Source organism: Pristiophorus japonicus, chromosome 19 (genome assembly GCF_044704955.1).
Source record: "Pristiophorus japonicus isolate sPriJap1 chromosome 19, sPriJap1.hap1, whole genome shotgun sequence".
NCBI lineage: Eukaryota > Metazoa > Chordata > Chondrichthyes > Pristiophoridae > Pristiophorus > Pristiophorus japonicus.
The window spans coordinates 81041362-81066480 of NC_091995.1; the positions used below are offsets into that span (position 1 = coordinate 81041362).

Below are 25119 nucleotides of genomic sequence, written 5' to 3' on the forward strand. Positions count from 1 at the left end.
AGAATATTGAGTGGGAATGCTTTCAGAGGTGGTGTGTGTTGCAAATCCCTCATCCCTTTCTTCCTACAGTTCCCCTCTCTGTGGGCCCAACAGTTCTGTTTAAAACAATCTGCTGTTGGCATTTCTAGTTTTAGTGCAGGTCAGCAACACTGCTAAACTTTAACTTCTTTCAACTTTGAGGTGATAAGGGTGAATGTGATGCACCAGTCGTTTTCTACCCTCCCATGGAACATGGGTACGGTTGGCATACTACTGGGACAAGAAAATAGAGATACCTCATGCTTTGAGGCTTTTCGACCAGAGCTAAGTCACTTCCTCATTCTTCGGTGCTGTTTCAACCCCCTCTTCCGAAAACCCTCCTGTCTTCTACTTTAGTCATACTGGATTTTCATTCCTAATTGAGCCTTTCCTCCAGATTTCCACATCATGAATTACCTAAAAGTAAAGGAAATTCCCAATGGCTCAAGAGATTGAAATCATCAAGAGTATTGCCTTTCTGCAAAGATGTGACTTTGTACCCCTTCTGTTGAGCCTAGCCTCATAGGGTCTGCAATGAGAACACTGATTGATTGGACAACCTCTCCTCCAGAGAACGTGGGTTAGAATTATCGATGTTTGTCTTTGATTTGATTTTGCTGGAGCACCGCACTAATTCGGTGAACAATTCCCAGAGGCAACAGGGGCTCCCATGAGAGAGCAGTAAAGGACAGTGGCAATTCAGTAAGTAGTATATTTTCCCTAGCATTGGAATAGTAAATACCAGGCTCAGATGCCCGTACACACAAGACTGCAAATATTCTTCTCAAGACTTTGATTATGGCAGCAAGTCTAAGCTGGACCGACTACCATTAATATATCATCAGTCATGGCTCGCTGAATGGCAGGTCCTGTTTCCTGTGAATGCCGAATCTGATGAACAGGGGAATTGAATAACCCGCAACCTCAGAAAACTGATGAAACATTGAATATTGCCCGTGAGGATAAGTCTTCAAAGAGTTCAGTGCCAAGATTACTGTCTTATTCAAAGTGGCAATTCCTAATGGTAGGAAATACCATGACCAACTGGTTATTCAGGATTCACAATGCCACTTTTCTTCAGGGCATTCAGTAGTTTAACTGGAATTAGTTTGGAACTGGAACTGGTTTAGTTTCCATTCTCAATGGCAACGCTATGGATCCAATGAGACTGTAATAGTTAGGGATCTGTCCAGTTTCAACCCAAGATGTTGGATCATCACAGCAAAATCCAGTTTTCTCTTGATGACTCTTTAGAAAGCTAGACTTCACAGATCTCTGTCTTTCAGGCTGCCTTTGTCATTCCTAGCTCAAGCATTGATTGTGGATCTGCCTTTGATGAGTACTAGCTTTCTGCAAAACTCTCCAAAAAATGCCAAACTATTCAAGGCTTCTTCCCCAAAGCATTCTTGTACATAAAAGGCTGCAAGCCCTGAAGCTTCACATCCAAATTACATTTGTAGATCAAAGCATCGATGCAGCACCCTCCGAAGAACTGGACTTATCCAAGTGCAGAAAAGCAATAGTCACATGATTGTGAAAATGTGAAGGCTTTAGCTCTCCAAGTTATTCTTGTTGCTATGACGACTCCATACCTATGGTATGTACAGAGTAACTCAGAGCGCCACATATGTGCCGGGCAATGAAGCAAGAGTCAAACCACCGCCCCTTGATATTCAATGGCATTACCATCACCAAATCCCCCACCATCAACATCCTGGGTGTCACCATTGACCAGAAACATAACTGGATCAGCCACTGTGGCAACAAGAGGCTGGAAATTCTGCAACGAGTGTCTCGCCTCCTGACTCCCCAAAGCCTTTCCACCATCTATCTACAAGGCACAAGTTAACAGTGTGATGGAATACTCTCCACTTGCCTGGATGAGTGCAGCTCCAACAACACTCAAGAAACTAGACACCATTCGCTTGATTGGTCCTCTCCACCACCTTAAACATTCACTCCTTCCATGACCGCACAGTGGCTCTAGTGTGTACCATTTAAAAGATACACTGCAGCAACTCGCCAAGGTAGCACCTCCAAATCCCGTGACCTCTATCACCTGCAGGTTTCCCTTCAAGTTACACACCATCATATCTTAGAAATATATTGCTGTTCCTTCACCATCACTGGGTCAAAATATTGGAACTCCCTGACTAACAGCACTGTGGGAGTACCTTTACCACAGACTGCAGCAGTTCAAGAAGGCGGCTCACCACCATCTTCTCGAGGGCAATTGGGGATGGATAATAAATGCCGGCCTTGCCAGTGACGCCCACATCCCAGAAACAAACTTTTGAAAAAGCATGACTATTTTGTGCAGCTTTGTGCTAATATAAATTGCATGCTTCTCGAACTCTTGACAAGCCAATTATTCTCCAGTCATAAGCAGGAAATACTCAGGAGGACTAGCATCACCAGAAGAGAAAAGCTGACTAGCCAAGCACACAACGTTTCAGCAGCTGTTTACTCTCTCTTCAGATCATCCAGTGATGTCAAACTACTAACTTGTGGATATGAATATAATTTTGTTTGTACTTGTCATCACGTTTTGAATCCTCCAAATACACAAGGAATTTTCTTGGTTACACACAAGCATTTTTCTTGCTACCAGTATAGGCTTGTAATCTTTTTCACATCAGGACTTGAAAAGAATGACATTCGTGTGCCTACCTATGGTATCAGTCATGGCTCCGTGGTAGCACTCTCGCCTTTGAGTCAGTAGGTTGTGGCTTGAAGTCCCACTCCATAGACTTGAGAACATAATCCAGGCTGACACTCCACTGCAGTACTGAGAGAGTGCTGCACCGTCGGATGTCTTGTCTTTTTGGATGAGATGTTAAACCAAAGCCGCGTCTTCCCCCTCAGATGGATGTAAAAGATCCCATGGCACTATTTTGAAGAGCAGCAGTGTTTTCTCCCCAGTATTTTCGCCACCAGTTATCCTTCAACCAGCATAGCTAAAACAGATTTATCTGGTCATTATCAGATAATAGATATCTCATTGCACTGTACTGCTTCTCCCAGAGCAGTGCTTTCTGGCTTTCAGAAACAGTTGGAATTGTCCAACCTCAGGCCATGGAATCACTGCCAACTCGCTCCAGTTCTCCTCCTTCAACTGGAGGACGCATTGGAAAAACATGGGCTGACCTAACTTTTCAGAATTTGGATGTGTCCTTGGACGACAATCTACGAGCGGAACAGCAATGCTACAAATTATTTTGATCACAATGATCTTGACACCTCCATCTGGTTGCTAGAATCATTGTGATCAAAATAATTTAGCCAACCTTCCACTAATCACAGTTATAGATAAGGCAAGCCGATTATTCAGATAATTGCGATTGAGGAACCAGCTACTTAAAGTCTGCAGTAACAAATCTAAGAATTTCTCTCACTGGTACGGGGATAGACAAAGCCTAGCCAATTGATGCAGCATCCTCAAAAGAACTGAACTTGTCCAAGCGCAGAAGAATAATAGTCACATGATAATGAGTAAAGAAGTGAAGAGTCTGGCTCTTCCCAAGTGCTTCTTGTTGCTGTGATGGCCCCATAGCCATGATGTGTAGAGAGTAACTTTAATTAAAAGAATAAGGCCTTTTGTGCCAAAATGTGAGTAATCTACTCTTGGTCAATGGGAATTTGAAAAAGTAATACTACTTTGTGGAGCCTTGTACTAGTATGGATTGCATGCCTCTCAAACTCTGCCAAGCCAATTGTTCTCCAGTCATCGGCAGAAATACTTGGCAGGATCTTGTTGAATATGATACAGATGCATGATCTGAAGGTGTTGCATTGACTGTTTTCGAGGGGGTGTAACTATAAGGTAAAAGAACATTCTTTTTATACAGTGATTGGATTTCTGAAGTATATAATTTGCTCATATAAATGGATAATAACTTGGCTTGTAGATTAGTAGGTTGTCTTATGTGAGGTGACACCCTGTTGGGAGTGTGGCGTTTGTGGAGAGAGGATTATTCCAGAGCCACAGGCTTCTCCATCTCGTTATCATTTGTAATTATTTTTCCCAAAAAAGTGCGCAAAATTTGCGTCCTATTTTTGCTTGAAGCTGCTTCTAGTTTTGGCTTTGATCAGTAATAAGGGAGCATGTGTTCTGAATTGCTGCATAACAAGTGCTATAAGAGACGATACTTAGTGCTCTTGATTGTCATTTGATGCTGTAGAGCTCCATTATGTAGCAACAGTAAGTGCACCTTCAGTAATGAGAATGAAAAATTCTGTTTACAATACACTGTTTCTATTCATGTCAGTTCTACAGAGCTGACTGAGGGTGAATGGTTTCAACACGGTATCAACGGGGTAATGAAGAGTGACTGAGAGACGCCATTAATTTAACAGTTAAGATTATGTGATAAATCATCAGTATACACTTGCTACTTTTAAGAACTGCTGACGATTAAGAACTGTCCGTGTGATGCAGCAAGTAATGAATAATACTGTGGATTGTGTAACCACGGAGGGGTGGAGAATGATGGACCACACTGCTCTAAGTTCCCGTGTCACGTTAAGATTGGGCACAAGCCTTTTTCTTTCAAAAACTGAATTCAAAATCCCATCCAAAAGTTCCATGTGTGCTGAAGCGACTTCATGCTATTGGGTAGTAGAACTAGCTGGATATTTAGAGCTACTGGGCCAAATTTCGAGCCGCGCCTAGAACGGCGCAGTCCCGACCTGGACGCCCGTTTTTCGTGTCACAAAGTGCGCCTAAAAAAAAAACCTCCGTATTCTCCACCTCCCTGCAGGTCCTCTGGCCCTCGGTGCAGCGCAGCACGAGCTGTAGGGGGCGGAGTCAGGTCCCTGTGCTGAAAACAGTGCCGGGACCTCTGCACATGCGCGCTACAGTGGGTGCGCAAGTGCAGTAGCTCCAGGCTCCTGAAACTGTGTGGGAGGGGCCGAAGAACGCAGCCCCTAGCCCTGGCCGAATGACCTCACTGGGGCTGCGTGAATAAGGCTCCTCCCACGGCCAGCTCCTGCTTCCTCCCGACCCGACTCGACTCCCGCCTCCGGTCCGGAACCGACTCCTGCTCTCTTTTTTCCCCCCCCCCCCGGACGACCCAACCCGGCTCCCGCTATCTCCCGACTGGACCCGACCCGACTCCCGCTCCCTCCCTCTTTCCCCCCCTCCCCCCGCCCCCGGACCCGACCCGACCCGACTCCCGGTGTCGTCTTTTTCCCCCCCCCCCCGGACTGGACCCGACTCCCGCTCCCTCCCTCTTCCCCCGCCCCCAGCCCCCGGACCCGACCCGACTCCCGGTGTCGTCTCCCCCCCCCCCCCCCCCCGACTGGACCCGACCCAACTCCCGCTCCCCCCCGCCACCGGACTGGATCCGGCCTGACCTCCCTCTCCCCCCGACCCGAACCGAACCGACCTCTCTCCCTCCCACCACCCTCCCGACCCGACCCAACGCCACCTACCTGTAAATCTGGTGCTGGGGATGGGCCCTGCCCGAAGTCTCGGGCCCGGCCCGTTCAGCCTCCCTCCCCCTTCTCCTCCTCCCCCCCCCCCCCCATCTCCTCCCCCTCCCCCCATCTCCTTCCCCCCTATCTCCTCTTCTCCCTTCCCCCCCCTATCTCCTCTTCTCCCCCCCCCCCATCTCCCTTCCCCCCCCCCCATCTCCCTTCCCCCCCCCCATCTCCTTCCTCCTCCCCCCCCCATCTCCTTCCTCCTCCCACCCCCCCCCATCTCCTTCCTCCTCCACCCCCCCATCTCCTTCCTCCTCCCCTCCCCATCTCCTTCCTCCCCACCATCTCCCCTTTATCTCCTTCTCCCCTCCCTCCCCCTTCTCCCCCATCCCTCCCCCTCCCCTCGCTGTCAGAAACACAGACACTGACAGACAGAGAATGAGAGACCCACACAGACAGACAGAGAGATAGAGACACTGACACACTGGGGGGGGGGGGGGAAGCGGGGGGGGGGCATCCCAGCATGCTGTTGGAGGGCTCCCGGTGCTGCAGTCGGTAAGTAGAAAATGTTTTATTTATTGATTTTTAAAAAAAAATGTATTTCTTATTAATTTTTTTTTGATTTATTGGTTGATTTATTGATGTATTTATCATTTATTATTGATGATGGCTCTTTATTTGTAAAACTGAAGTGTTTAATGTTTGTAAACTTCCCTTTAAACCCCCCCCCCCCCCATTCCCTACGCCTGATTTGTAATCTACGCCTGATTTTCTAAAGTGTAGACAAGGTTTTTTTTCAAGCGTACAAAAATCTTCACTTACTCCATTCTAAGTTAGTTTGGAGTAAGTTTTCGCTGACGAAACTTTGAAAACAGGCATAAGTGGCTGGACACGCCCCCTTTTGAAAAAAATTCTGTTCCAAAGTGAAACTGTTCTAACTGATTAGAACTGGAGCAAACTAAATCACGAGAATTCCGATTTCTAAGATACTCCGTTCTACACCAGTTGCTCCTAAAAAAAATCAGGAGCAAATCATGTGGAAACTTGGGGCCATTGAAACCAACAAATAGCAGTGGCCTTGTGCTGCTCATTGAATGGGAAAAGTTTCAAGATTATTACAATAATGTAACTTTGACCTTGAGATTTTTAATAATCTATAGACAATTAACCACTTTACATACAAATATCTACATCACATATTTTAGATTTTTTTTTAAACTCAAAAGTGCCATCAAGTGCCATAGGGAAATTATTTGAAACTGTTGCATTAAATGGAATGGTTTCCATCTCTAGTCCGGGTTACATATTGTTTGAATGTATCTTGATATAGCTGTGGAAGAGTGTTTTTCTCTTTCCATCCTCAGACTTGGAATTAATCTAATTCCTTTGTAGTTAACCATTTCGTCTAAGGATGGACATAGCTGAAACTGTCCATACAAATGAAAAGTTGAAAGTGCAGGCTATTTATAGCTGGGGAAATGAGATTTTTACAAGGGAGAACTCCATATGTTTTTTTGAATGTTTAATGCTGTTTTATGTCAAATACAGAGCATTGATAGTCTGTCCATCAGGATTAGCAGCAAAAATACTGAAGGAATGAGCTTTAAAGCTCTGTATTTGATGCAAAATTGTGCCAATAAACATTTTTGAATCATATTGACTGCTAATCTGATCGTATGTTCCTTGTATAAATATATCTACACGGCACATGAAAATAATGTGGTTCGTTAAAGAATGTGCTTTTAGCTCCTAAACATAGAGCATTAACTTTCACTGTTACATGGGATCAGTCTAAATTTGGTCCTTTGTAGTTTTCTTTGGCTTTATGTGTATCATGACATTTTGTTCACTCTGCTATCAGAAAAATGTTTAGCAGGAATTAAATCAACTGCAGTTTTGATGCTGTGCAGCAATTTTACAAGAAATGCTTAATTATAGAATGATACTGGATATAGTATATAGAGTAATATAGCCCTGACACACTTCTGATATAATCAGAGATTGGAGGACTGCCTAAACCACAAGAATGCAGCTCAAGGGCATGATCCTAAGGTTGGGAGTCCGATTGGAGGGATATATACATTCATAATCTCTATTCTCCTCCTTTCCCTGCATGTTTATTGAGTTGTACTGTTCCTGTGCAGTTCTTCCCCATCGACATTCTCTTGCATTCTCCGTGTTCCCAATTCAGGGTTAATGACGATCAATGCTGTGGAGTGGGTTATTTTTGCCTGTCTCTTGGTAATCAGTTTTCCCATGCAGTGCTTCTCTCTTGCTATGTGATGTGTAGTATTTATACCACACGTGATGTCAGTTGGAAATATTTTCCCTCAATTATGGCATCAGAGTTGAAAATGGATGGCGTGGAGAGGAAAGCAGTGATGCTACCAGAAGCAGCCCATAGTCCTAATCTGTGTAGTTTGCCATTACAAGATCTTACAAGTGTGTTGCAAACAAAATACATAACCTGCATCAATTGGATATGGGTTGTTCTATCCCACTGGTGGAGCTTGACTATGGATTACTGTTTAAATTTCTTAGTAACTGTTCATCAAATCAGCCCTGCTCTGGGATATAAACTGAATTGCATGTCCCCTGCTCGTGGATATAGCTAGATATTTGTATTTTTAAAACTGTCTGGGCACCCTTCTCAACCACTTTGTCGTGATAAATTTGGCCATAGAAATTTATAATGTAAACTTGTACGTTACTTGCTGTACTTACACTCTTGCAGCGCCACCACTGGCCGGAGGGTGTAATTACAATAATAAGTTGACATGGACAGTTCCATTATAAATGTGCACATAGAAATTTATAATGGAAATATAAAAAATAAAGGCAGAATGTATGATTTTAAAATGGGGGCAGAATTATATCTGCACACACTCTTGTCCAATTATCCCCACCCCTCTACCCCTGCTACACCTGAATATGACACATAGTCTTGACTTCCCGTGTGAAATGCCATAGATTGTCAACTGGTTCTCGATAAATAATTTATGCATTAAAATGAAAATTGGACAAAATCTTTACCAAATCCAAATCTTTACAAAATTTGTTCTTAACCTGAGCTTATAGCGATACTATAGAAATATTATTCAAACTTTGCTGTGGGGTGGGGCGCTCAGCATGTATGGACACGCCCCTGGGGACTTCCTGTAATTACTTTCAAAAGACAGTAAGCTAGCCAAAAATTAATAGTGCTCCCATTGCAGGAAATCGTTGTTTTAAATTAGTGTACAGCAACAGAAGTAACATAAGTCAAATTATGAAATCTGATGACAGCCTGATAGAAATCTGATGATCTCTGGGGCCTCCTAGGATCTTCTCACAGCTGTAGAGAATACTTCATGGCCTGATACAATGGCTCACTCACGTGATGAAAGTGTATGAACCCTAGTGATAAATAGGTGCTGGCTCTACATCCGTATCAGAATCAAAGTCTCTGGAATTGTTCATCTGCCAGAATTACGCATAGTTGTCAGATTTGCAGTACAGCAGTTAGTTGAAGTTTTGGATCACCTGATGAGTAAGTAATAAATACAAAATTTTAGTGTTTAGCTCTGCATCCTGTTATGCAGGTCTGTTTTGTCCTAATCTCATGGTTCGACTATATTTTGCTGCTGCTCTGAAGAGGAATTTATTAACGAGTTACAGTACCTATAATTCTTAGAAGGTATGCTTGCCTCATAATCAGAACTAATTGTGCATAGTATACGTTTCGAAATGGAAATATTTAATTCAAACTGAAAAGCTGCAAATCTTTAGTGAGACCTAAAGCATCAGTGCATTAATACACTTTCACACACAGCATGACTCTGTGTGTGTCAGAAAGTGACTAATAACTTGGTATCGATGCTGGAAGTTAAAGTAAGAGAAAGGGGGAAAAAAAACTGTAATACATCTTTGGGCAGAATATTAAGCGCACAATCTGTGTGATCAGTGGGCATCCAGTCTGCAAGATTAAATCCACCCACTGTATGAGACCCTGTTTACAGTTCCCGCTGTGGTCTGGTGTCTGAAGTTGCCTATATTTGAGAGTTGACGTCTGTGAAGTCAGTTGCAGTGAAATTGTGTTTACAGCATGTCACTGGACGTGCCCAAATGCCAATTATAGATGTACAAGGAAAGGGGAAAACCATGTAGGAGCATTGAGTACATCACCAACATTCTTTCACTCGGGAGAAAGATCGTGACTCAATTATGTCCTTTTAGGTGGATTTTTTACACTTGTGATAGAATAGCACACTTCATCACTAGACTGTGTGTGTTTGTTTTCATGCTGACATTAAATTCTCATCTCTCACTTTCAGCTGAATTCATTTGAAGGTTGTGTATAACAATCGACTAGCCAGTTGGCTAGTGATTTTTTTTAAGGAAAGAGACACTAATATTGCTTATTGGGAATAACTACCATGTTTGAATGCATATTTGTTTATAGCACACCTACTCTTCCCGCACCTGCTTCTTTCCGACCAGCAACATTGTCTGCTGCTGTAATGTATCTCAGCACCTTGCCAAGTGTCTTTATTGTGACACAGTTGTATTTCTCAGCAGAATATATCGGGCACGGGGTTCATGCATGTTGCTCGCCCTCTCACCCCAATTTGCCACTAAGATCTGTATTCTTGTATAAGTAAAAATGTTAAAAACTAAAGAGAAAGCAAATTGTGAGGAGGACACAAAAATCTGTAAAGGGATAGAGGCAGGCTAAGTGAGCCGGCAAAAATTTGGCAGATGTAAGTTAATGTGGGAAAATGTGAGGTTATCCACTTTGGCAGAAAAAATAGAAAAGCAAATGATTTAAATGGAAAAAAATTGCAAAATGCTGCAGTACAGAGGGACCTGGGGGTCCTTGTGCATGAAACACAAAGTTAGTATGTAGACACAGGAAGTAATCAGGAAGGCAAATGGAATATTGACCTTTATTGCAAGGGGGATAGAGTATAAAAGCAGAGAAGTACTGCGTGCAGTTTTGATCTCCATATTTAAGGAAGGATATACTTGATTTGGAGGCTATTCAGAGAAGGTTCACTAGGTTGATTCCGGAGATGAGGGGGTTGACTTATGAAGATAGGTTGAGTAGGTTGACCCTATACTCATTGGAGTTCAGAAGAATGAGGTGTGATCTAATCGAAACATATAAGATAATATGGAGCCTCGATAAGGTGGATGCCAAGAGGATATTTCCACTTGTAGGGAAAACTAAAACTAGGGGACATAGTCTCAGAATAAGGGGCTGCCCATTTGAAATTCAGATGAGGAGGAATTTCTTTGAGGGTTTTAAATCTATGGAATTCTCTGCCCCAGAGAGCTGTGGAGGCTTGATTGAATATATTTAAGGCGGAGTTAGATAGATTTCTGAGCGATAAGGGAATAAAGGTTTATGGGGAGGGAAGTGGAGCTGAGTCCATGATCAGATCAGCCATGATATTAAATGCAGAGCAAGCTCGAGGGACCAAATGGCCTACTCCTGCTCCTGTTTCTTATGTTTTTTATTTTAATGTAACCTTTGGCATCAATTAAAATGACGTTTATAAACCTGACAAATGTAAATTGGTGCACAAAATAAAGGAAGTTGCAGAAATATTTGGCATTTATTAAAGGTCAGGCCTGCAAATATGAAAATGGCTGTTCGTTGAAGGTCCAATTGTACCAAGACTTTGTGTGTTCAATACCAGCTACATGTAGGCAGCTGTCAGCAGCATTAAATGGGTTCTGTTTCAAGACAAATAGGATTTAAAAATAATGTAAGTGAACCAGGTTGATGTTCCAGAAGCTGCTGAGTTTCACTCTTGGGGGATTGTGTTATTGAGAGCGTGAAAGTGTTTGTTCTTGTTGGCACATCCATTCTTAATACGTTTTTTGTTTTGTCCAGAGTATTTCCGTCTCGATGTCTCAACCGTCATCTGGAGTCCAGTCTACGCAACCTGTCTCCCCCAGCAAATCCTACAACCCCCCTCTCGGTGCTCCTGGTAGTGTGCAGTGTCGCAGGTAAGGAGGCTCTTCAGTTTATTCAGTATGTTACTTTGTTTAAACTCTGCACATCCATGTGTTAAAGGGCATTAAAAATTGATTCTGCTGGATAAATGAAATGTGCTCGGCAAGTCTCGGTTAATCCTAGTTGGCACAACCCCTTGGTGCCAATTAAAATCGGAACTTTGAGAACCTGACAGCTGCACAAAATGAAGTGAGAAATGGAATTTCTGAGAGTGTAAATTAAAAAGTGATTCACTCAAAGGTCAGCCCTGCAAAATGCCAAAAGTGGCTGGTCATGAAAGTTCATTCATACAGGCGCAGATCGAACATTTTTGCCAGCTGCTGTAATGTGTCGCTGATTAAAGTGTAAATTCGCATGCAACCTGCCACAGTGTAAATCCCCGTGTCCACCCCTTGCAGAGCGATTTGGTGAATGATGCTGGACTCCTCGTTAACTGGCCTGGGGGTATCTTGAGTTTTGAGAAGGGTAGGGGGAGGGTGCAACAAGGCAATTTTGTCAGAGTTAAGAGGTGATGGAGCGTGAAGAAATGATTGGTATCCAGAGTCTGAGGAGAACATAAAAATCTTCGGTGGGTGACTGATAATTTGCACATCACTGGTGTGGTGGTGGGAGAGTCACACAGATGTACACGGACACGGAACATGGGAAACTGACAGTGAGCTTCACAATCTGTATTTCAGGAGATTCTGTTGAAGTTTATCTCCTATAAATAGTGTTTTCAGTAAAGTATTTTCAGCATGATGTATGCTTTATTACATAATATTTTTAAAGCTGAATTCTTCAAAACAGAAAATTAACTTTTTTTAAATTCTGATTGAGAAAGGCTACGGCCACAAATTCAAAGCAAATTTTGAACTTGTCCTCACTAGCACTTAAACTAATTGAAACAGCAATGTTGATTTATATTTGCTCAGTATTTTGGGAAAATGTAATTTCCAATTTATGGTCGAAGGCATTGGTGAAGCTATGGGCCCAAGTTTCGAGCCGTGCCTAGAACGGCGCAGCCCCGACCTGGACGCCTGCTTTTCGTGCCACAAAGTGCGCCTAAAAAAACCGTACCTACTCTCCGGCTCCCTGCAGGTCCTCTGGAGCTGGGTGCAGCGCAGCACGAGCTATGGGGGTCGGAGCCAGTTCCCTGCGCTGAAAACAGTGCCGGGACCTCTGCACATGCAGTAGCTACAGTGGGCGCCCAAAACTGTGTGGAAGGGGCCCGAAGCACACAGCCCCTAGCCCTGGCCGAATGGCTTCACTGGGACTGCGTGGATAAGGCTTCCTCCCGACTGGACCCGACCCGACCCGACTCCTGCTCCCCCGCCTCTGGACCCGACCAGACCTTCCTCCGCTCCCGACGCAACCCACCCCCCGGACCACCGCTCATGGCCCCCCACCCCTGACCTCCGTTCCCAACGCTCACCTACCTGTAAATCCGGTGCTGGGGGCGGGCCCAGCCTGAAGTCTTGGGTCCGGCCCGTTCAGCCTCCCTCTCCTTCCTTCCTTTTCTTGCTTTCTTTCTTGCTTTCTCGCTTTCTTTCTCGCTTTCTTTCTTGCTTTCTTTCTTTCTCTCTCGCTTTCTTTCTTTCTCTCTCGCTTTCTTTCTTTCTTTCTCTCGCGCTTTCTTTCTTTCTCTCTCGCTTTCTCTTACCCCCCCCTCCCCCCACTTCTCCCCTCCCTTCTCTCCTCCCCTCCCTTCTCTCCTCCCCTCCCTTCTCTCCTCCCCTCCCTTCTCTCCTTCCCTCCTTTCTCTCTTCCCCTCCCTTCTCTTCCCCTCCCTTCTCTTCCCCTCCCTTCTCTTCCCCTCCCTTCTCTCGCCCTCCCTTCTCTCGCCCTCCCTTCTCTCGCCCTCCCTTCTCTCGCCCTCCCTTCTCTCGCCCTCCCTTCTCTCGCCCTCCCTTCTCTCGCCCTCCCTTCTCTCGCCCTCCCTTCTCTCGCCCTCCCTTCTCTCGCCCTCCCTTCTCTCGCCCTCCCTTCTCTCGCCCTCCCTTCTCTCGCCCTCCCTTCTCTCGACCTCCCTTCTCTCGCCCTCCCTTCTCTCGCCCTCCCTTCTCTCGCCCTCCCTTCTCTCGCCCTCCCTTCTCTCGCCCTCCCTTCTCTCGCCCTCCCTTCTCTCGCCCTCCCTTCTCTCGCCCTCCCTTCTCTTCGCCCTCCCTTCTCTTCGCCCTCCCTTCTCTTCGCCCTCCCTTCTCTTCGCCCTCCCTTCTCTTCGCCCTCCCTTCTCTTCGCCCTCCCTTCTCTTCGCCCTCCCTTCTCTTCGCCCTCCCTTCCCTCGCTGTCAGAAACATAGACACTGACAGACAGAGAGTGAGAGACACACAGACAGACAGCGAGATAGAGACACATGGGGGGGGGGGCGGGGTTGGGGAGGCGTCCCAGCACGCTGTTGGAGGACTCCCGGTGCTGCAGTTGGTAAGTAGAAAATGTTTTGTTTTATTGATTTTTAAAACATTTTATTTTTTATTAATTTTTTTGATTGATTTCTTGGTTAATTTATTGATGTATTTATTATTGATGGTGGATCTTTATTTGTAAAACTGAAGTGTTTAATGTTTGTAAACTTCCCTTTTAAACCGCCCCCCCCCCCCCCCCCCAATTCCCTACACCTGATTTTCTAAGTGTAGACAAGGTTTTTCTGAGCGTACAAAAATCTACACTTACTCCATTCTAAGTTAGTTTGGAGTATGTTTTCACTGCCTAAACTTTCAAAACGAGGGTAAGTGGCTGGACACCCCCCCTTTTTGGAAAAAAAATCTGTTCCAAACTGAAACTGTTCTAACTGACTAGAACTGGAGCAAACTAAATGCCGAGAATTGCAATTTCTAAGATACTCCATTCTAAACCAGTTGCTCCAAAAAAACAGGAGCAACTCAGGCCAAAACTTGGCCCCTATAAAACTCTACACTTTTGGGCTCGATTTTCTACGACTTTGCGACTGGGTTTTTGCCATGATTTGACCCTCCGCAGCGAAAACCCAGTCAGCTGGATCTTCAGGGTAACTTTTTGCGGCAGCTCTTCTACGTACCGCTGGGGTGAGGAGCGCCGACGTGCAACATTGCAAATTGCGTTTGCAATCGATTTTTGGCTCTCTCGGGGCCCGTATTCTGCGCCCAGAATACCGACTGGGTCAAACCTGCAGTGCAGTCCTGCCAGCAACAGTAAGTATGAAGACCTGCCAAAAAGGTAAGTTCAAGTTTTTATTTTTTTAATTCTTTTTCAGCGATTTAGTAGGTAAGGGTTTTGTGAATGTTTGGTTTTTTTTGCAATTTTTTTGTTTTGTTTTCCCCCTCCCAAGACGTCTTGCAGCGCTATCGGCTCCGACCTAAAGTTGCTGAAATTACCGGTTTGCGCCGCAAATCCTCGTGCAACACCGATTTTCACCGATAAAGACCGAAAATTGGGCCTAAAAACGGCAGTGCAGCGAAAATGGCAAATTTTGGCATAAAACTACCGTTTTCGCTGAAAAACGCAATTCTAGCCCTTTTATATTTTAAAAAGAAGTGGTGTTTCGACTGCCATCATCCAGCTAATTCCTCCCCACGTAATTAAGGCTGTATCTGGAATCTTGCCCTGACCTGACCTCTGAGCGAAGCGAAATGATACTCCCTGAAGGGCCCCACTATGCTTAGACTTTGGTTCAGGCCTTGACACCCAATTTTCATTCCACCAGTTTAGGATCAGTGCAAAGCTGAAGGTGTGCTTGGCACTAAATTTGTAGTGTGACTGCACTTTAGCAGTAGGAATAGATGATTGTAAAACATTACATTCAGTTGGATTGGTGGGGTGGGGTGGTGCAAGGAGAAAGAAAAGACAAAAGTTTCTTGAATCCATGTGTTTTGTGTACTGACATGAGAACATAAGAATTAGGAGCAGGAGTAGGTCATACGGCCCTTTGAGCCTACTCCGCCATTCAGTAAGATAATGGCTGATCCTCGACCACAATTCCACTTTCACGCCCGACACTGAAGTACTCCACTAAATGGCAGTACTGTATCAGCCACATGGAATGCTATTATAGAGAATGTATGGGCAGCTAGCGAGTTCAGAATACAAACTGCAAGAGTAAAGCTTGATATATCATCTGAATCCTTCTCCCTACTCTTATGAAATTCAACAGTGTTGAAACATTTAGTTACTATCTCTAGTACTTTCACTGCCATCACCTTGATCCACTTGATTAAGTGGAACTAGTGCTGCTTCATGTTTTACACTTCTGTAGGCCTGACTGTATAGTAGTTTTTTATCTTTAAGAGGTAAGAGGAGCTCTGGAATGTAAAATGGAAATGCACAGCAGATCAGTCGGCTTCAGAAAGTCCAATCAGCAATTTGGTGTGCCCCTCAGAAGTGAAAAGAAGTTTCTGCGGCCGCAACCGAGACTCCAGGATGGTACGTTGCCTCCCTGGTGCAAGGGTCAAGGATGTCTCTGAGCGGGTGCAGGACATTCTAAAAAGGGAGGGAGAACAGCCAGTTGTCGTGGTGCACATTGGTACCAACGACATAGGTATAAAAAGGGATGAGGTCCTACAAAACGAATTTAAGGAGCTAGGAGCTAAATTAAAAAGTAGGACCTCAAAAGTAGTAATCTCGGGATTGCTAGTCAGAGTAGGAATCGCAGGATAGCGCAGATGAATACGTGGCTTGAGCAGTGGTGCAGCAGGGAGGGATTCAAATTCCTGGGGCATTGGAACCGGTTCTGGGGGAGGTGGGACCAGTACAAAGCGGACGGTCTGCACCTGGGCAGGACCGGAACCAATGTCCTAGGGGGAGTGTTTGCTAGTGCTGTTGGGGAGGAGTTAAACTAATATGGCAGGGGGATGGGAACCAATGCAGGGAGACAGAGGGAAACAAATAGGAGACCAGCAAAAGACAGAAAGGAGATGAGGAAAAGTGGAGGGCAGAGAAACCCAAGACAAAAAACAAAAAGGGCCACTGTACAGCAAAATTCTAAAAGGACAAAGCGTGTTTAAAAAAACAAGCCTGAAGGCTTTGTGTCTTAATGCAAGGAGTATCCGCAATAAGGTGGATGAATTAACTGTGCAAATAGATGTTAACAAATATGATGTGATTGGGATTACGGAGACGTGGCTCCAGGATGATCAGGGCTGGGAACTCAACATCCAGGGGTATTCAACATTCAGGAAGGATAGAATAAAAGGAAAAGGAGGTGGGGTAGCATTGCTGGCTAAAGAGGAGATTAATGCAATCGTTAGAATGGACATTAGCTTGGATGATGTGGAATCTATATGGGTGGAGCTGCAGAACACAAAAGGGCAAAAAACGTTAGTGGGAGTTGTGTACAGACCTCCAAATAGTAGTAGTGATGTTGGGGAGGGCATCAAACAGGAAATTAGGGGTGCATGCAATAAGGGTGCAGCAGTTATAATAGGTGACTTTAATATGCACATAGATTGGGCTAACCAAACTGGAAGCAATACGGTGGAGGAGGATTTCCTGGAGTGCATAAGGGATGGTTTTCTAGACCAATATGTCGAGGAACCAACCAGGGGGGAGGCCATCTTAGACTGGGTGTTGTGTAATGAGAGAGGATTAATTAGCAATCCCGTTCACCAGACTGATTCCCGGGATGGCGGGACTGACCTATCAAGAAATGGATCAACTGGGCTTGTATTTACTGGAGTTCAGAAGAATGAGAGGGGACCTCATAGAAACGTTTAAAATTCTGATGGGTTTAGACAGGTTAGATGCAGGAAGAATGTTCCCAATGTTGGGGAAGTCCAGAACCAGGGGTCACAGTCTGAGGATAAAGGGTAAGCCATTTAAGACCGAGATGAGGAGGAACTTCTTCACCCAGAGAGTGGTGAACCTGTGGAATTCTCTACCACAGAAAGTTGTTGAGGCCAATTCACTAAATATATTAAAAAAGGAGTTAGATGTAGTCCTTACTACTAAGGGGATCAAGGGGTATGGTGAGAAAGCAGGAATGGGGTACTGAAGTTGCATGTTCAGCCATGAACTCATTGAATGGTGGTGCAGGCTAGAAGGGCCGAATGGCCTACTCCTGCACCTATTTTCTATGTTTTCTATGAAGGGTTGCGCTCAAACATTCATCAACTTTCTAATTTACTTACAACGTGAATGAGACTATATGGACTGTTAGATTAAGCAGTCCTGCCCTTTAAGAAAACACTGATCTTTCTACCAGTAGCTTTGAGCTAGCACTGTATAAATGTTAGTTGATGAATTTAATTTTCTGTTTATTCAATAGAATAAGACCGTCCCTATGTTGGGGTTAATGCAGTTGATTTGATGGTTGGGATCATGACCTACTGATGGTTTTTGATCGCAATAACCTGAAGATCATAATGTTATTAGGAAGATAATCATTCACTGGCTGATGAGAACAAGATTAGGTTCACCATCATGATATTAATCAGCCTGTGACCAATGTATCATTTTTATAATGGCCATTTGCAGCTAACTAGTCCATTAATCATGTTGATAGGCAGCGCAGTGTAAAAATAATGAATTCCCAACAGAGTTGGTTGAAGCAGCTTTATTTTCTGATCCTCAAGTTTAAAGAAGAACTCCTAATATCAAGTACCTTTTTTTTTAAAGGGTTCCTCAAAATTGTAATGCTTTTGTTCATTATGTAAATGGAGCTTTCAAGGCTGTGCTTTAATTAACTCAGAAAAGCTCTTGGGTCGCCCAGCTACTTGAGTTACATAACTGTACCTGGCTCGTCGCTGACTTTATGAAAGAGTAGTGATTTTGCATGCAATCTGTAACGTCTTTACATTGATGTCTGAAATGACTTGAGAAATTACAGTTTTTAAGGACAGGAAATGCAATTAGATCCAACAAGTGCAGCCCTTTCTGAGGAATCTCAACTGGCAACCTGCCTTCTTATCACATCCCTCCATCTAATTTAGCTAACTCATTGCTTATGACACTGGCTATTTTGGTAACTTTTCCTGCAATCTCTTGCTCTTTGAGGGAAAACATTTTGTTTGTCTCGTTACTTTTACACCTCCAATTTTTGACTTGCTTCCCCTTGCCACAGTAAACAGTTTGCCGAGATCAGCTATGTCCATTATCTTCATGATTTTTAAAACTACCTTTACAAAGAAAAGCCCAATCTACCTCAGGTGGCTTGACCATGTGAAGGTTTGCAAGGTCATTGTCACTGCAGATTTTGACCCGTTTAGATTTCACTACAGGTGGAGAAGGGGCAGCAAGTGAGCATGGATGCCAGTGTGATTAGAGTTTGTGAGCCATAGCACTGGTTTCCCCTATTGCCTCGAGATTAGTTCAGGAAAAGATCCAATCCAATCTTTGTTTGAAGGTTCGTTTCCAAGGTACAAGTATCCAGTCAATCGGCACAAAGCTAAATTTTCATACTCCTTTTGTATCTGCTGGAAATTGTACACTTATTTTCCCTCAGTTCCTCCTCACCCCAATTTTGCAACTGAATGAAAGCCTTGCAGAACTCTGAGATATAAATCCAAGTAGAGTTTTTTTTTAAAGCATATATTGGATAAATGGGCTAAGTACAATGTGTTCTGCATGGCTGGATAACTGCTGCCCCATAATGTTGCTAAAAGTGCCATCAAACAGCTTATCAAAGTAACTGCAAATGATTTGTAAGCATTGTGTTGTCAGTTGCCGACTTATCAACTCTTCTCTTCCTCCCTTTCTCCCCACACAAAGCAGCGATCTTTCACAATTTCCCAGTTAAAAATGTCAAACCGAATAACAAACTGCAAGACTTAAATATGGAGAATAATGTCAGTGCCCAAGAAGGCTGTTGATCTAAACCATAGGAGCAAAACTGTTAGCTGAACCCCAAGCTTGCATTAGGAGTGTAGAAGTTTAGGTACAGCAGGAGGCTATTCAGCCAGTTATTCTGGTGCAAGCTTCACCACCAAAGTTATCAACTCTACCTACTCCCATTTGGCTGTACTTCACCCAGACCTTTCAATAACTTCCTTCAAGTGTTTTATTTACCCTTTGAATATGATGCACTCCACTTCAGTAGGCACCAACTTCCATCTAATCTACCCTTTTCTGCTTCTATCATTAATCTTCAATTTGTGCCTCCTTGTTGCTGATTGACTGAACAGTGGAGATAATCTATCATGATTCACCCGTTGATTCAAACATTGATTTTGAATCCTATTAGATTCTTCCTTCCATCTCCCTACTTGACCTAATAACCTTCTCTACTCTGTATCCATAATACTTTCAGTTTTAATTTGGGGTTATTTTAAGGTGTAGGTCCATGTTTTGTTTTGTTCTGCACCCAGCAAACTGTCCATGCTTTCTTCGTTATGGGATAAAGTTCGTGAGAAAATCAGCAATTAGGGTGTGATGAGGAGAGAACCATTTTGGGAAATTTTAGTTGCCCGATGTTGGTAGATTCTCGTGTACGATTTCTGTTTCCATTTTGTGTTTTTCAGTGGAACAGTAAGGCAGATGCTGGATTTACGAAGAAATATGGCAGACAGTGTAGCATCAGCACAGCTCTCTGCGAACTCCAGTAATACAGGTACTAACAAAAAATGTATTGCAATTTATAATGAAGTTCCATAGTACTTTTTAACCATACATCAGACCTTCTCTTCGTACAAATCCAGAAAGTGCTTGATTTCTTCCCCCTCCCCATACCTGCTAAATACACCACAGGAACATGTGGTTTTCAAATATTCAATTTATGAGAAAATAATTCTGATACTGATTAATTAAAGAAAAACGGGACTTGTGCTGTTTCTCAAATGAGGAATTTCAGCCACTTCATTTCCCTTGTCTTCGAACCAGTAGTTCGGGTCCAAGAGCTGTTTGCTTTGCAACTAACTTAACTTAGATTTGTTACTTCCATTCGGGCAGCTGGTTCGAGTGTGTACTACCCTGAGGGGTGGGGAGGGGAGGGGAGAAGAACAGGAAACAATAGAATATTACTGTAAACCCCTAGGCTGCCATTTTTTTTGTTTGTTTAATTGAGGATTGTATGCACGTGCAATTTAATTTTTATTCTACTTACATTAACAGCCGATGCATTCCATGTAGATGCAGGATGACATCCAGATACGAGTAGCCTGTTGTTGCTGCAAGTTTATCAAAAAGTAATCTGGCAAATTGCCAGGAAATTGTATATATCCAGCAAAGATATAAAAAATGCTTTTTAAATGTCTTTAGTTCAATGAGCTTTGCCAGTGCTGCTGTGTTATCGTCACTAGCAAGTGTGGAATAATGACATAGTTTGCCTCGATCTCTTCACACCCACTGGGAATGCATCAGCATCTACTGACGCCCAGTGGAGCCTCAGTATGTTGGCAGATCATTAAATCTATATCTTACTACCCTATCGTTTAGCACATTGGTGAACCAAAGGATTGTACCACGCCACCGAGTTGACTCGTGTAATGTATGCACCTGTGGGTATGCTCACAGGTTTATAGAGCTGTTGAGTTGGGAGTGGCTTAGCCAGTCACGTGATGTTCACAAGACTCAATAAAACCCCAGCCAGTTGGGTTCAGGGAATCCATGATGAGGCAGGTGGTTGTAAGCCTGGCGGATGAACTGGTAATGTGTAGTGTGATTGTTCAATCTTTGCTAATAAACCAACTAGTTCTTAATAGCAATGTGTTGATATGAATTCTTAAGCAAATACATTACAACCCAGTTGTATTGCATCCCTTTAACATCAGTCGTATTGAAGGCACTGTAATCTGCACACCAGACTTGCCCACCCTCTTGGTGAGCAATGTTGGGACCCCAAATGAAAAGTTGGGGAAGGGTGCAAATAATAAGATATTTCTATTTCCAGATTCTAATCAAAGGTTTTTTTTTTTTTTTTACAGTTGCAGGTATTGTTACAAACTTCACACCACCTCAGGTAGTTGCCGGACAGACTAAACCTCAGAACACAGGGTCGACTAGTGCTGTGGTCGCTCCTGTGCTCCCAGCAACTGCAGCCGTGGTCGGAACTAATCAGTCACTGCCAGCCTCCAGCAGTAACCAGCCTATGCCAGTATCTCTCCAGTCAGTGCCAGTATTGCTTACAGTTCCAGTGGCAATGTCTTCCCAACCTCAGATCCTGCAAGCCTCGGCAAACAGCTTGATGACCAGCCAGCAACCTGGAATTGAGTTTTTACCTGTTCAATCCCAACCCACGCTTAACAACCTCTCCAAGCCGCTTGCAGCACAAATATCGGCGAATGTAGCAAAAGCAAACGGTGCTAGTCCTTCCTTGCCAAGCCCAGGAGTCCAAAGGAAGTCCCCTGCAAGCATGGGATCAATGCAGATAAGCAGTGCTGTTTCCAGTCAGACTGCTTCTGTAACCAGTACTCAACCTATTCTTTCACCCCAGATTTCCCGGACAGCACAGCAACCTTTGATTTCCCCAGCACATTTTAACCCTTCGAATACTAGGCCGGCAATACAGCCAAGGCCTTCGCAGACTTTCAGCCAGGGGCAAGTCACCGGATCGTCAGCTCAGCCATTAACAGCCAGTTCAGACAGCACCAATGCAGGAACCTCCAGAGTAGGTAAGTGAAGAGTCACAGGCAGCCATGTGCGTTCAAACTGTGAAGTGCTGTTTGTCCAGCTATGTTTGGGAATGTAATTGCGTACATATTATGTAACAAAGATATTTGCTATGTTTTGTTGTGCTGCCAGCCTTTTGCCGTCAGTAAATCTGTAAATACTAGTTGTGGGGCATAGGATTTGAATTATGAGAAGGAGTTTTACCCAGAGGCTTATTGAAACCTTGAGGGCCACAGTCTCACTTGGGGGGAATAAAAGTAAAGACAAATCTACTAAAGTACAAATGAGTTTTAATTAAAGATATTAATGGAGCTGCAATAAACCTAAATCCCAGTTTATGGAACTGTAGCTGGAAAGAAAAGGAGGTCAATGAAAGTGCTTTTATTTTGAATCTGAATGCTGCTTGCTATAGGACTACATTTATTCCATTGCATTTTAGAATAATAGCACATTGCAAAGTTTGGGGTAAGAAAATATGATTAACAATTCAATCAGAGACCAAAAAAGAAGCACTTTGTCTTCATTGAAATCTTTCCATGGTTCAAACACATGTGTCTTGTGTATAAAAAAAACTGGGCAATGACTGGTGAGACTTGTACAGTTGCTTCCTAGTGGGTTTCTACGGGAGGGGGGCAGGGCGGGGCAGGGGGAAGGGAATTGGGAGTTAATTTGCTGTCTTTTTTTTTTAAGTGTCTAACGTCACGCAGACAACTTTTATGGTAGTAACTGAGCAGCAAATATCCATCACACCCAATTCCCAGTTTGGTGGGATAGGATTCAGGAGAAGGTGTTCATCCATGTATCTGCCAGCTTCATTATCATGTGCTGTGTAAGTAGAGTGGGTAATTAGACTATGGAATAACCTTACCACAAGTAACTACTGAGGCCCAGCCAATCGTGATTGTTAGGAGGGAATTCAGGAAAAATATTAAAGGATATGAGGAAAAAGCAGGAACATGGGATATGCCTGATGTGAGAAGATGGGGTTGTTCTCCTTGGAGCAGAGAAGGTCAAGGGCAGATTTAATAGAGGTACTTTAAATCATGAAGGGTTTTGATGGTTTCTCTTTATTTACTCCATTTCCAGTGGCAGAAGGGTCAGTAACCAGAGGTCATAAGTTTAAGATTATTGGCAAAAAAATCCACGGGGGAAATGGGAAGAACATTTTCACGGCAAGTTATGATGATCTGGAATGCATTACCTGAAAGGGTAGTGAAAACTGATTCAAAAGTAACCTTCAAATGCGATTTGGATATATACTTGAAAGGGAAATATTTTTAGGGCTTTGCAGGAGAGTGGGACTAATTGGATAGCTCTGTCAAAAGAGCTGGCACTGGCATAATGGGCCGAATGGTGTCCTTCTGTGCTGTATGATTCAATTAGGTACAATTTCTCAGAAGTCTGCAGTAGATGTTTAATGTCTTTCTGTATGTGATATAGGACTGAGATACTGGAATTCTAACAGAAATAAACTTTCAAATTGGAAATTCCAGCATTTAAAAAGTACCCCCACGTGAGTGGGATACATTCTGTTTTCTTTCTTAAAATTGCCACAGTGCTAGCTTGAATTTCTATTTTTGTGACTCATTAGCACCTTGATAACATTGGCAGTCCAGGAAGGAAAGGATGTGGTGAGAACAGCTCGGTAGCTAGCGGTTAACTTTGCTTACATCAACCCTTCGATTGAGGCATAATGACCTCCTGCTGTGCACTAAAGTAAGAGTGCCAATAAAGCAGGGATAAAGTAGATATGAGCAATCAAACAAAAACAGGGAATTCTGGAAGTCAGCCGGTTACAGAGAGAAAGACAATTTACTGTTCATTGATGACGCAGCTTGTGTGGTCAGATTATTATGCCACTTTTTTTGCAGGTGCAAGGAAACTTTCCCAAACCAAGCAAAGAAAGTCGGTTATTAATTTTGGGTGTTACTGATGTGAAGCTAAACCTGGGCAGCACGTTAACATTTACAAAGTTCTCTGATTGAACAGTTGAGCTGAGTAACCTGAGCTTGTGATTTCTTAACAATTGGGCTTTGTTACCTTAGGGGACACAGCCTTACCAGAATAATATGTTGCACATTACATGATATAAAATTCATGTCTTTGTAAAACAGTACCTTATCCCACTTACTCCGACCAACACCATGGGAGGTGTATTGTAATATATTCATAATAATATGGTTGCTTCTTGGCTGCAACTTTCAAAGTTGGTTATAGTAATTAAAGTATGAGTGACTTCAGACTGTGTTTATTTCGACATCCCAGGTGAGAACTTGAGAATGCATTAACAGCAGCAACTGTGCTAGTTTAATGCTCATGGTTAATAATCTATCGATCTCCAGATGTGTTACTGTCTTCATGTATACCTGCTAATCTTGTGTTAGGGTTGTGAGCAACCAGGTGTTCAGGACGCATTCTAAAACTTGGGTTGCTATTGCAGCTGGTGGAAAGATTAAACTTGTAGCAGTGTGTGTGGGGTAGCTTCAATCCAGAGACTGAAACCGTGGACGTTGGGGCCAAAGATCCGCTAAAAGGAAGCTTTGGAGCTCAACCTTTTTTAAAATTGTTTCCTCGCGTCAAACTGAAATGTTCAATGAATTGCTTCTATTCCGTTAACAGAGAACAGCTTCAGCCTGGCCACCCAGAGACATCCTATTGCAGTTCCAGGAGAAGCACCAGCCACTAAGAAAACACCACCTAGTGGCAGCCAGGTGGGTACCGCACGTATATCACTACACGTCATACCACCGGGATAGTCAACTGTTGTCTCTCTCTTTGTCTCTACCGACCAGGTGCAGTTGGTGAAATAATGCAGTTATCCCTTTGGGTAGAACATGGTTGCTGTTTGTACAGGAGGAATGATCAACCTGATCTTCACATTGTTCCTTTCTCCTAAGTTAGTCAGTCATGGATCACCTTGTTATGCTTGCCCAGTAAAACTCTTAAGTAAAGGGGAATATTGTTCTGCTATAAGTTAACTTTTCCACTGAAAGTGGGTTATAATTAACCTTTCTCATTAGCAAATTTGACCTTTTTTTTTTTAAAATCCACAGAGAACCTTGCCAGAAAGAGTTAAAGCCACAAAGTTTTATGGTGTATTGGAGACTATTTTTGCATTGTTAAAATTAAGAATGCTTCCGTATAGAATTTGACGATAAATGCTGTGAGACCTTCCACAAATGCCC

The 25119-nt window shown here is 43.5% G+C and overlaps 1 protein-coding gene across 8 annotated transcripts in view; it reads left to right on the plus strand.

Annotated features, from left to right (window-relative positions):
* Nucleotides 1-25119, plus strand: part of atf7ip (activating transcription factor 7 interacting protein) — a 186927-nt gene that overhangs the window by 126648 nt on the left and 35160 nt on the right. For all 8 annotated transcript variants that reach the window (XM_070861680.1, XM_070861687.1, XM_070861688.1 and 5 more), the window contains 4 exons: nucleotides 11318-11433; nucleotides 19849-19937; nucleotides 21250-21936; nucleotides 24554-24645. In XM_070861680.1, coding sequence (XP_070717781.1) covers nucleotides 11318-11433; nucleotides 19849-19937; nucleotides 21250-21936; nucleotides 24554-24645 — 984 coding nt within the window. The remainder of the gene's footprint in view (nucleotides 1-11317; nucleotides 11434-19848; nucleotides 19938-21249; nucleotides 21937-24553; nucleotides 24646-25119) is intronic.